Source organism: Eretmochelys imbricata, chromosome 1, assembly GCF_965152235.1.
Source record: "Eretmochelys imbricata isolate rEreImb1 chromosome 1, rEreImb1.hap1, whole genome shotgun sequence".
NCBI classification, from domain to species: Eukaryota; Metazoa; Chordata; order Testudines; family Cheloniidae; genus Eretmochelys; species Eretmochelys imbricata.
In genome coordinates, this window is record NC_135572.1 from 3,377,352 (window position 1) to 3,390,669 (window position 13,318).

The 13,318-nt window shown below is 48.1% G+C and overlaps 1 protein-coding gene across 1 annotated transcript; it reads left to right on the forward strand.

Moving 5' to 3' along the window:
* The first annotated feature begins 6,973 nt into the window (after positions 1 to 6,973).
* Positions 6,974 to 7,972, forward strand: LOC144278061 (olfactory receptor 52R1-like). Its single transcript, XM_077839207.1, has one exon. The coding sequence runs from the start codon at positions 6,974 to 6,976 to the stop codon at positions 7,970 to 7,972; it is 999 nt and encodes a 332-aa protein (XP_077695333.1).
* The last annotated feature ends 5,346 nt before the right edge of the window (positions 7,973 to 13,318 follow it).

Sequence of the window (13,318 nt, forward strand, 5' to 3'; positions counted from 1 at the left end):
ACCATCCAGTGTATCTACCACTCCTCCCAGTTTAGTGTCATCCGCAAATTTCCTGAGGGTGCATTCCTTTATTTTGTTCTCCTCTATCATATACCCTCTTTTTTGTCTCTTCTCTAAACTGACCAGGCCCGGATTTTTTTATCTGCCTGCATAGGGTAGTCTCCCCCATTCTTATAGCCTGTCTCAGAAATCCCCTTTCTATCTGCTATATCCTTTATACGGACTGGGTGTCCAAAAATGAGCGCTTGGCCAGATCAGGTTATACTGCATCCCATTCTCTAGGCATCCGAACATTCTCTTGTTTTGACTACTGCTGTGAATAAGCAGGTTTTTCCGTGGAGCTGTAATCAGTGACACCCAGGTCTTTCCTCTGAGGTGTGTTCTAGTTACGATGTGTTCGCCTGGCACATGTCTTTGCATATCTTTGGGGTTTTTTTCCACTCTCAGATTTTGAGCAAGCAGGGGAACTCCCTACAGCATGGACTCTCTAGCCTGGCTTTCATTGAATTAAGGTTACATTTACACTGGCAGAGTTTTTTTGCAAAAAGTTTGATTTTTCCATCTCCATTTCTGCTCAGCTCGCCATCTCTGTCGTCAGGAATGGATCCCGCACTGCTCTCCACTGCTCTGCTAGCTCTCAGGAGCACACCACGAATGGCAGTGGAATCAATCTTGAAGTTGCGAAGGCAATAGGAGTCACAATTGCCTGACATGCTCCCCGAAATGGATAGCAGCAGTGTTAGATTGCTTTTGCCATTCACAGAAGAGCTGAATATTATGGAATGTTTCTTTTTGGCTTGGGAAATTAGCACTCAGTGGTGGGATCTCATCGTTATGCAGGTCAGGGATGATGAGCAGTGGCTTCAGAAATTTAGGATGCAGAAAGCCACTTTCCTGGAACTGTGTACTGAGCTGACACCAGCCTTGTTGTGTTAGGATACCAAAATGAGAGCTGCCCTCTGGGTGGAGAATCACGTAGCGATTGCAGTGTGGAACCTAGTGACTCCAGGCTGCTACCACTGGGTCATATATCAGTTTGGAGATGGAAATTCAACGATAGGGGCTGTGTTACAGCAAGTGTGTGGGGCCATTTATCACATCCTACTACGAAGGACTGCTACTTTTGGCAATGTGCATAAAATTGTGGATTGCTTTTCAGAAATGGGTTTCCCTAATGGTGGATGGGAGAGAGATGGTATGTACATTCCAATTTTGGAACCAGACCACCTTGTGATGGAGTACATCAGTCGGAAAGGGTGATTCTCCATGTTCTTCCAAGTGCTCGTTGATCACCACAGGTGTTCACTGACTTCAATGCGGGGTGGTCGGGAAAAGTGTGTGACACACAAATGTTCAGGCAGACTGGGCCTTAGAGAAATCTGGAAGTGGGGACTTTCTTCCCTGACCAGAAGATCCCTGTAGGGCTTTTAAAAATCCCATAGTTATCTTGGAGGCCTGACGTACCGCTTCATGCCATGGCTCATGAAGCCATACATGGAAAACCTGGATCACAGCAATAAGCATTTCAACAATTGGCTGAGTAGGGATAGGATGACCATGGAATGTGCATTTGGCAGATTAAAGGCATGCTGGTGATGCCTTTACGGCAGCTTAGACCTCCATGTGGATAATATTTCCATGGTCATAGCCACGTGTTGCACATCACATAATATTTGTGAAGTAAACGGTAAAAAGTTTGCATGGGAGTGGACTACTGAGGCAGAACATTTTGCTGCTGATTTTGAGCATTCAGATACAAAGGCTGTTAGAGGGAAACACTGGGGGGGGGAGCAATTTGGGAGGCTTTGAGGCAGCATTTTGAAGGTTAGTACCAGTAATGTTTGTTGCTGTGATTGGGATTGTAATGCATTATGTAGTCCAGTTTTGGTAGGGTAAGAAGCAGTTGTGGTTCTTCAGACTCAAGATTCAATGTAAGGAAATGATAAAACTGCTTGTTTGTTTCCTGATGCCATCTGCTATCATAACTTGCATGGAAACAGATAAAGAGTGCTTATATTCCAAAGAACTTTGTTTTATTGCCAAAAAACCCACAAGAATACGTACACACAGAGAGACACCTGTACATTTCTGGGTGCAGGGGAGAGACACGTACCCGGAGAGAGTTGACTCTTGGAGGTGAGCATAATTCCAGCTGTCATTTGAAGAGCTCTCTGCAGGGGTGAAGTGTGGGGCAAAGCCTGAAGTCCCAGAAATCAGAAAGGGATGTGTGGGTAAAGTCTGGGGAAGGTATGGGAAAGAGCTCTGAATGTGCCGAAGGGGCGGGCAGACACACAATCTGCTCATTTTGGAGGGTTACAAGGGACTGCAGCATGTTGGTTTGGTGCTCCAAAACTTTTATCAGCCTCTCTGTTGCGTCCTGACTGTATGCCTCATTTTCTTTTCTTTCCTGCTTGTCGCTTTCCCTCCACGCCCTGCTTTTCCCTCTTGTCTGTATCAAAGAACTACTGCATCTCCCAGAAGATTTCCCCCTTGTGCCGTCTTGGGTGCTTTCTTATCTGGCAGAAATGCTCAGCTGGAGTGGAGGGGGTGCCTCCTTTCCAGGTCATATCTGGTGAGTCACAAGTAACAACAAACTGAAGCATTATTGTTAACTCTACGTACAGCACTGAAACACTCCATTAAAATACACCATTGGTAACACACCAATCACTTTCTGATTGTCCCTTGACAAGCACACATGCCAGGAAACACTGAAAGGATGGTGAGTGTACCCAGGACTGGAAGGCATTGTGCGTGGGAGAAAAGCATTGTGAAAGGGGACAGAGGGCACTTCTCATGGGATAACACTCAAAAGTTTCCCAAGCATTTCCACAGGCAAGAGTCATTGTGGCAGATATCTCTTTCCTGAGGGGAAGTAGGGAAGCAAGGATGCATCTACTCCATGCTTGCGGCTTCCACCCCGATCTCTGTGCTGCTCATCTGTGTGCTGCTTTAGTCCTTGCCCAAGTAATTGCAGAACGGGGTGGGAAAGTGTCCCTCCAAGGGGACAGGAATAAAGGAGCTCTGCTAGGGACCCTCTGGCACAGTATTCTGGAGTACCTGCAGAAAGTTTGCTGGAGAACTCTTTGGAGGAATCCTGTGAAATCTCAGTGTGCATCAACACCCTGTTCCACCGTGCTCCTTCGCTGCACAGGGAAATGCCCAGCACACAGAAACACAGCCAGCCTTGTACATTTCTCCTGTACACACTTCCACACTTCACAAAGCAAATCCATTTACCAGGGAGTCTGTTCTCCTGCTTCTGGCTCACCTAACTATAACAGCTGATACTGTCTGGACACCTCCAGAGTGGAGAAGAGCTCCTGACTGTGTACGGGGAGACTCTGGCAAACCAGTAAAGTGCCTGAAACCACTATGGCTTATTGCTAAAAGCAGCCAAGTCAGCAAGCTGTAAATTAGCCAAGTCAGCAGGCTTAGCTTAACCAAGGCAGGAGTGGAGGGGGAGGGGGGTTTGGGTGCCAGAGAGAGGGCAGCTTGACCCCGCATCCTTCCTGACAAGAATTGTTTTGAAGTGGCTGATACATGCATTTTAGAAGAGCAGGATGTGCCCCAGGAATGTCTATTACAGCCTCAAGGCTGAAAACTCTGGAAAAAGCCACACCTGGTTCATGGATAATCAGAAGGAACCTTTCGCTTGACCATTGACACTGCTTACTTAACAAGTATGTAGTTGGGATGATTTGATTGGGGATTGGTCCTGCTTTGAGCAGGGGGTTGGTCTAGATGATCTCCTGAGGTCCCTTCCAACCCTGATATTCTATGATTCTATGGTTCTAAGTTTGCTTTAAGGGACCTGTCATTCTATTACTAATGTATAAAGAAGGGGAAAATGTTTGAGGTGCGGGGATTCTTCAGGACTGGACTCTCTCTCTGGATGCATCTTGTGCTTCCCACTGGCAGAAGGGCTGCCGCTGTGCCACACGAGAGCCACCCTCATTGTCACGGAGTCCCTGGGCGATGCTCTGGAGCTGCTCCCCATGAAGCCAGTCAGGATTCTGGGGCAGTCACCTTTCTGGGAGCAGCCTGTCTGCAGGACACACAGCTCACACAGCTTCCACCTTCCTGGGTCTGACCTGGGAGCATTCAGCATCCTCTGCCCCTCCGTGTGCTTCCCCCAGCGAGTCCGCTCAGGCGGGGCTCCTGGGGAAGCCAGAGGGTCCTGCAGCCCAACTTCGCAGTCAGACGTGACTCTCAGCCAGCCAGTAAAACAGAAGGTTTATTAGACGACAGGAACATGGTCTAAAACAGAGCTTGTAGGTGCAGAGAACCAGACCCCTCAGCTGGGTCCATTTTGGGGGGCAGTGAGCCAGACAACCACGTCTGCCCTTCACTCCATGTCCCAGCCAGCCCCAAACTGAAACTCCCTCCAGCCCCTCCTCCTCTGGGCTTTGTTCCTTTCCTGGGCCAGGTGGTCACCTGATTCCTTTGTTCTCCAACCCTTTAGCTCTCACCTTGCAGGGGGGAAGGGCCCAGGCCATCAGTTGCCAGGAAACAGGGTGTTGGCCATTCTCTGTGTCCAGACCCCTGCACACACCTGCCCTCTAGGGTTCTGCAATGATCATACACCCTTACCCCACCACCTAGATACTTAAGAACTGCCTGGGGGAAACTGAGGCACCCCCACACTATTCGGAGGAAACATTAAGAACAGTCCCACTTTGTCACATCTCTCCCCCCTTCGAGATCGAACTGAGCGGTGTCACTTTAGCTGGTGACCTGGGGAAGTTCGAAGCCACCAACGTTCCCATGGATGCCCCAGCATCTCTCCCATTCCTTGGTAGGAGTTAACCAGGCCCTTCCAGTTTCACGCCCTCCCTTAGGTCGGGGGTGGTCGATAGCACTCGCAGGCCGCATGTGGGAAGGTTTATGCGGCCCATGCCCTTTGGCCACCCCAAAACCCCAGGGGATCAAACTGGGATTGGGTCTTCTCTCCAACAAGCTGGCCAAACACAGCCACTTGGTTATAGGACTGTTTAACTTTCTTAACAGCTTTCACTTCATCTGAGACCTTCTCAAAGCTCTCCACACTGGGTCTTTCAACAGGACAGTCAGTGGATCCATTCACAACAGAAAATTTCTGGCTGTTAGGAACTGAAACTTTCTTGATTAAATCACTTTCACACCCTTCAGTTGCAGTAAACTGCTTGCAAAGACTCCATGAGGATTCCTTTCCCAAGGGCTTTTCTATGCAACAATTCACCCCTCCCAGAAATTCTGCTCTTACCCCCTTTACCTAGGGCTTGCTCTAGAGGAACACTTTCCTGAGCAACAAGAGACTCTTTCTGGGTCTCCCTTACATCCAGAATCAACTCTGGCCCATCAGGCGGATTCCTACACAATCCCCTTTCAGGCAAACTTACAGACTTCCTAGATAAAAGGTTAGAAGCCTTCTCCTTCCCTTTGCCACACACAAGTTCAGGAATCTTTTCCTTCTTGCTACAGGTTTCCACACCCTCAGTAGGTAACACAATCACACACCCTTCCGAGGTCCCTTCCAACCCTGATATTCTATGATTCTATGATTCAGGTTTGGTAATTATCAAGGGTTGGGGGTGTTTTAGTAACCTGTTGTGGACGTGTGTATAGGTGCTTGACACGAAGTAAAGTTTAGCTTTAAGTGAAAGCGCTCTCGTGTTGTCCTGTTTGTGCCAGCCATCTATCGGTCGGACGGCCGTGTCTCCCCTGATTTATTTCCTGACACCACCTCGCACAGAGTAAAAGTTACCAAGAGCTTTGGGTTCCAAGAACCCCTGGTAACAACTGGACAAAGAACTGGGCAATGCTGGCACGGGCTCCACATCTTCTAATGCCTCCAGATCTTCATCGATGACTTTCTCTTCTGGGTTAAGTCCAGTTTGAATCGGATCCAGCCCCGCTGAAGTATCCACGGGGGTCTTGGTTGTGGAGGTGGGGTCGCTGCCAAGAATAACGTCCAACTCCTTATAAAATGGCAGGTTTGGGGCACAGCACTGGACTGACCATTTGCCTCCCTGGCGTTCTGCCTCAGCTCCTTCCCCTTTGCTGTGCACTGCAGTGTGTCCTGAACACAGATCTTTCCCCACAAGCTGCATGAAATCTGCCCATCGGTATGAACGTCCCTACAGCTGGAGCACAGCTGGGAGTGCACGGCCTCCTCTCCCCAAGTACTGAGCAGATCCAGCAGATCCACAGTGCCCCAAACTGGAGAGGATTTGCTGTGTGGAGCCACCATGGCCACCTAGGAAGCTGTGATGTAAGCTCTCCATGTTGAGTAAACAGGACATGGGATTTCTAAATTCCCCGGCCTCTAAAGGGGGAAGGGTAGAAGGTGTTCACCTCGATGCAGGACAGGGCAGTTGAAAGTGCTTACCAGAGTGGTCAGGATGGGCATTGTGGGACACCTTCCAGAGGCCAATTACAGCAATAAAATCAAGCCCAAGGGTCTACACTGGAGCCTCAGTGACAAAAGTTTTGCATAAAAAGCCTTAAAGCTCGCATCAAGGTGGTTTTATTATCTCACTGAAACTGAGGATTTCCATCATTAAAAGTGGCTTTGCAGTGTGTACAGGGCCACTGTTTCTTCTCCAAAAGATACTTTTTGGGAGGAAAAACTTGGCAGTGTAGACAAGGCCTAAGGAACAATGATGAATAACGTGTATCCACAGTTGTGTTAACTGCTGGTGTCTATTAAGGTTTCCCAGACCATGATGTGTTGGAGTTACTGACACACTGAGCACCAGAACACATGGAATTGGCATTTGTAGCATCATGTGTTCATAATTCATTTCTCTGAATCATAAAAATGTCATTTTTCAGTGTGTGAAGGGCGACCAATCTGCTTCACCCATGAGAACAGCCTCCAGTTGTGCATATAGTGTCTCATATTCACATTGTCTCTCCATCCAGGCATTTGTACTGCGACCATCCCCCTAGAGCCTGGGCACATACAGGAAGTCAGTGGGACACGTGGTTCATGCAGGAGACACCGTTCTGCCTCAGAGTTGGACAACTTCTCCCCTACTCCATGTCAGATTCCAACACAAACAACTTCACCAATCCCTCCACCTTCATTCTGCTGGGCATTCCTGGCCTAGAGGCAGCCCATGTCTGGATCTCCATCCCCTTCTGCACCATGTATGCTATAGCCATCTTGGGGAACGTCACCATCCTGTTCATTGTGAAGACAGAGCCAAGCCTCCATGGGCCCATGTACTATTTCCTCTGCATGCTGGCTGTCACTGACCTGGTCCTCTCTACGACCATCTTCCCCAAAATGTTGAGCATCTTCTGGTTCAATTCCAGAGAGATCGATTTCAGTGCCTGCCTCACCCAGATGTACTTCATTCACAGCTTCTCAGCGATGGAGTCTGGGATCTTTGCGGCCATGGCTCTGGATCGCTACGTGGCCATCTGCCATCCCCTGAGACATTCTACCATCCTGACAAACCCCATGGTGGCCAAGATTGGCCTGGCCATGGTGCTACGCTGTGGCATTTTCTCACTGCCCTATCCCTTCCTGGCGAGGCAATGGCCATATTGCAGAACCAACATCATCCCACAGACATTATGTGTGCACATGGCCGTGGTGAATCTGGCCTGCGCCGACATCCGCATCAGTAGTTACTACGGACTCTTTGTGCAATTCAGTGTGATGGGTCTGGATGTGATTTTTATTGTTGTGTCCTATATCCAGATCCTTAGGGCCATCTTCAGCCTCCCCACAAAGGAAGCTCGGCTCAAGACTTTTCGGACCTGCGGCTCCCACCTCTTTGTCATTTTAACCTTTTACGTCCCACGTCTCTTCATTTCCCTCCTGTACCGGTTTGGCCAGAATGTGGCTCTGAATTTCCATGTTCTCGTTTCCAGAGTTTACTTCTTGATGCCCCCCATGCTAAACCCCATCATCTATGGGGTAAGGACCAAACAGATCTGGGACAGGCTGCTCCAGCTCTTTACTCATGAAGGAGCCTAATGGTTTCTCCTCAGGCTCTGACTCTCAGATTGAGATTTGTTCTGACCTGGTTGGTTTTATGGTGCTGGACCCTCTTCCCTGAATCACTGACTGGACAGTGAAAACAATATTTATTCCTTTCATGGCCTTATAGTGCTGTGTGAGCGTGAAAAATGGAGGAATCGGTCTGTGTACAATTTATTAATTCATAGGGTTCCCACCTTACTAATTGCTGATAACTGGACCCCTGAGGCCCCGTGTAAGAAACTAGTACATTGGCAATATTCATAGCTTCAGACACAACGATGATACATGGACATAAATAGTTAGTCATACTGAACAAATCGTAACTTTTCCACTGACACCTGACAGGACACACTTGGTACAAGCTTTGTAGCAGTTGTATAACCGCGGTAGCAACAATGAAAAAATGGTCATTGTTCAATCATACAGCATCACACCCTGTTCTCGTCCCATGATGGGTGCTACAGCTGGTAGCCATGTAAGGAAGGGGCATTGCCAGGTTCTAGCAGGGCAAGCAGCTGGGACACAACAGCCACTGGAAGATGGGAAGAGCACATAAAAACCTGTTTTTCTGCAGGGAGCCTTGTCCTCGTTCTAAGAAAGAAGGAAAGAGTTCTTGAAAAGTGAGAGGTGGATGTCTGGGAAATCGGCTCTTTCCTCCAAGCGTCGCCAGCCAGCCCCCTTGGCTTCGAAGAACCTGCTCAAAGAGGGGATCTTGTGAGAGTCCTTGTGTTTTCTGGGACTAGCCCAAGGACAGAACTCCTATGATGGGATCCCCGGGGTGCAACCTGGACTGTGGGACAGCTGAGCCCACTGTCCCACCAACTGGGCTTACACACACAGACACAGGCAGGGACACACCCAGCTGAGTTACATGAATAAACTCCCAGTAGCTCATAAGTAATGCTCGATAGGCTCAAGCCAATTTCCCCCAGCTCCCCAAACTTGCACCCCAGAATTGCACCATCCTACACTGATCCAAAGCCTGGCCCTTAGCTTGATCCCTTAGCCACAGCCCAGTGTGCCTGGAGAAAGTGTTCTTATCTCCTGTCATAAATATATAGGGAAGGGTAAACCCCTTTAAAATCCCTCCTGGCCAGAGGGAAAATCCTCTCACCTGTAAAGGGTTAAGAAGCTAAAGGTAACCTCACTGGCTCCTGACCAAAATGACCAATGAGGAGACAAGATACTTTCAAAAGCTGGGAGGAGGGGAAAAAAAAAAGGTCTGTGTCTGTCTGTATGCTGCTTTTGCTGGGGACAGAACAGGAATGGAGTCTTAGAACTTTTAGTAAGTAATCTAGCTAGGTATGTGTTAGATTATGATTTCTTTAAATGGCTGAGAAAAGAACTGTGCTGAACAGAATGACTATTCCTGTCTGTGTGTCTTTTTTGTAACTTAAGGTTTTACCTAGAGGGATTCTCTATGTTTTGAATCTAATTACCCTGTAAGGTATTCACCATCCTGATTATACAGAGGGGATTCTTTTCTTTTTACTTCTATTAAAAGTCTTCTTGTAAGAAAACTGAATGCTTTTTCATTGTTCTAAGATCCAAGGGATTGGGTCTGTGGTCACCTATGCAAATTGCTGAGGATTTTTACCAAACCTTCCCCAGGAAGTGGTATGCAAGGGTTGGGAGGATTTTGGGGGGAAAGATGTGTCCAAACTATGTTTCCCAGTAAACCCAGATAAAGTTTGGTGGTGGCAATGGAAATCCAAGGGCAAACGGTAAAATTAATTTGTACCTTGGGGAATTTTTAACCTAAGCTGGTAAAAGTAATCTTAGGAGGTTTTCATGCAGGTCCCCACATCTGTACCCTCGAGTTCAGAGTGGGGAAGGAACCTTGACATGGTGGCAGAGTGGTGGGATTAACCTGAAATCCTTCTGAGATCAGTTTGAGATTTTTTGAACCAGAAAAACAGATTTTAAAAAGGATTTTTTTTTCCTTTGGGGCTGCTGGAAAGGAGGTCCAACTGATAGCAGCTTTTTTTTCTCGGCTTTGGGGTCAGAGCAGAGACAAAAGGGGATTATCTTTGTGAATTACACATTTTCTTTGCCTGGAGGCAGAGTAGTTAATCTCCTGCAGGGAAATTCACAGTCTTCAGAAAGCAGAGGGTTTTGTTTTCCCCTAAAAGTAAATAGGGCGGTGTTCTACCCAGTTGCCTGGAGACAAAACTGGCAGGTTTTTTTTTTTTTTTTTTTTTAGGATTTTGATTATTTTTACAGGAGCACAGGTTTGAAAAGGATTTTTTTTTCCTTTGGGCTGCTAGTAAGTAGGTTTCCAAGTAGTTGGAGGTTTTTTGCTTTGATTTGGGGCCAGAGCAGAGACAAAGGGAATTGTCTTTTTCTGTAGGCTGACAATCACTATCAGAGAATAGGTATCCTATTCCAGCACAGCAAAATTTTACAGTCAAGTTTTGTTTGTTTATTTCTAAACCTCGGGTGTAAAGTTAGTTAAAAACAGAGAGGTTAGCATGACAGAATCCAAGGCTCAAGAAAAGCTGGAATTAGCCAGATTTCAGGCTGAGGAAAAACAAAAGGAACGTGAAAGACAGATAGAACTCATGCGGCTGGAGGAGGTGGTACAGGAGGCTGGTCACAGGAGGGAAATGGAGGCAAGGAAGCATGTGGAGGAGGAGAAGGAAAAAGAGAGGAAGCATGGACTGGAGATGGAGAAGGTAAAGGCTCAGCAGAATATACCAACAAACCCCAGCAATCCTTCTCCAGGTACCACTTCCCATCCCAGAAAGTTCCCCACCTACAAGGCAGGCGATGATATGGAGGCCTTCTTAGAAAACTTTGAAACAGTCTGCCTTGGGTACAGCATCTCTACTGACCAATACATGGTAGAGCTGAGGCTGCAGCTCAGTGGACCCTTAGCTGAGGTGGCAGCTGAAATGCCTAAAGAACACATGAACAAGTATGAACTGTTTAAATCCAAGGCGAGAGTCAGAATGGGGATAACACCCGAGCATTCCCGTCGGCAATTCAGAGCCCTAAGGTGGAAACCAGACGTGTCATTTACCCGACATGCCGACCACATTATGAAACATTGGGATGCCTGGATATCAGGAGCAAGTGTTGAATCTCCAGTAAATTTGCCCTTCCTAATGCAAATGGAACAATTCTTAGAGGGGGTTCCTGAGGAAATAGAAAGATAGAAAGAAGCCCAAAACTGTAATTGAGGCGGGAGAGATTGGAGCCAGATGGGTGGAGGTGGCCAAGAAGAAGAAAACTGGTCGCAGTTGGAGCGGAGACCAGAAGGGACAACCCCAAACCACACCCTATTACCGGGGTTGCCCAAGGCCCAACCTACCTCCCAAAGAACCCTCCAGACCCCTTATCGTCCCACCACCCCATTCTCCAGCAACCCACCTCACCCCAGTGACCCGTCAGCTGGACGGTGTTTTAAATGTAACGAGCTGGGGCATGTAAAGGCCAACTGCCCCAAGAACCCCAACAGATTACAGTTCATTGCACTGGAATCACACCAAAGATCCGCAGGCCCAGATACCTCCCAGATACCCTTGGAGCGGAGGAAAACTGTGAGTGAGGGCAGGAAGAAGGTCACCACGTGGAGGGACACCGGAGCACAAGTATCAGCTATCCATGCTTCCTTAGTGGACCCCAGTTTAATCAATCCAAAGATCCAAGTGATGATTCAACCCTTCAAGTCCAACTCTTTCAATTTGCCTACAGCCAAGTTGCCTGTCCAGTACCAGGGCTGGTCAGGAACATGGACTTTTGCAGTCTATGATGATTATCCCATCCCCATGCTGTTGGGGGAAGACTTGACCAATCATGTGAAGCGGGCCAAGAGGGTGGGAACCCACATCCAGGCTAAACAAGCCGTGAGGCCTAGCTCTGTTCCGGAAACTTCTATCAGGACCCGGTCAGAGGTGGTGGACCAGGACCCCAGGCCAATGTCTGCAACAGCAGTAGTGGATCCAGTCCCAGAGACCCAGATGGAACCAGTCCTGGAAGCGGCGGAACAACCAGCACCAGACCCATTGCCAGCACTGAATCCAGTACTTGCAACCTCAACACCAGAGGGCCCCACCAAACCTGAACTGGCAGCAGCCCATAACCCTACACAAGAGGCTCAGCCAGAGCCTGAACCCCAACATAGTGTCCCAGCGGAGAGCGGTTCACAGTCAATGGAAACAGCCCAACCCCCTACATCGTTTCCAGAGGGACCAAGCATAGGTACACAATCCAATGAGGAACTGATGTCTCCAGCATCAAGGGAACAGTTCCAGACCGAACACGAAGCAGATGAAAGCCTCCAGAGAGCTTGGACGGTGGCACGGAGCAACCCACCACCTCTCAGCTCTTCTATTCGATCCAGGTTTGTTGTCGAAAGAGGACTTTTATACAAGGAAACTCTTTCTGGGGGACACCAGGAAGACTGGCATCCTCAGAGACAGTTGGTAGTTCCAACTAAATACCGGGCCAAGCTCTTGAGCTTAGCCCACGATCACCCTAATGGCCATGCTGGGGTGAACAGGACCAAAGACCGTTTGGGGGGGTCATTCCACTGGGAGGGAATGGGCAAGGATGTTTCTACCTCTATCCGGTCTTGTGAAGGATGCCAAAGAGTGGGAAAACAGCAAGACCAGGTCAAAGCCCCTCTCCAGCCACTCCACATCATCAAAGTTCCATTTCAGCGAGTAGCTGTTGATATTCTGGGTCCTTTTCTGAAAAAGACACCCAGAGGTAAGCAGTACATACTGACTTTCATGGATTTTGCCACCCGATGGCCGGAAGCAGTAGCTTTAAGTAACACCAGGGCTAAATGTGTGTGCCAGGCACTAGTAGACATTTTTGCCAGGGTAGGTTGGCCCTCCAACATCCTCACAGATGCAGGGACTAATTTCCTGGCAGAAACTATGGAAAACCTCTGGGAAGCTCATGGGGTAAATCATTTGGTTGCCACTCCTTACCACCATCAAACAAATGGCCTGGTGGAGAAGTTTAATGGAACTTTGGGGGCCATGATACGTAAATTCGTAAATGAGCACTCCAATGATTGGGACCTAGTGTTGCAGCAGTTGCTCTTTGCCTACAGAGCTGTACCACACCCCATTTTAGGGATTTCCCCATTTGAACTTGTATATGGCCATGAGTTTAAGGGCCCATTACAGTTGGTGAAGTGGGAGTGGTTTACACCTTCTCCAGGAACTAACATTCTGGACTTTGTAACTAACCTACAAAACATCTTCCGAACCTCTTTAGCCCTTGCTAAAGAAAACTTACAGGATGCTCAAAAAGAGCAAAAAGCCTGGTATGATAAACATGCCAGGGAGCGTTCCTTCAAAGTAGGAGACCAGGTCATGGTCTTAA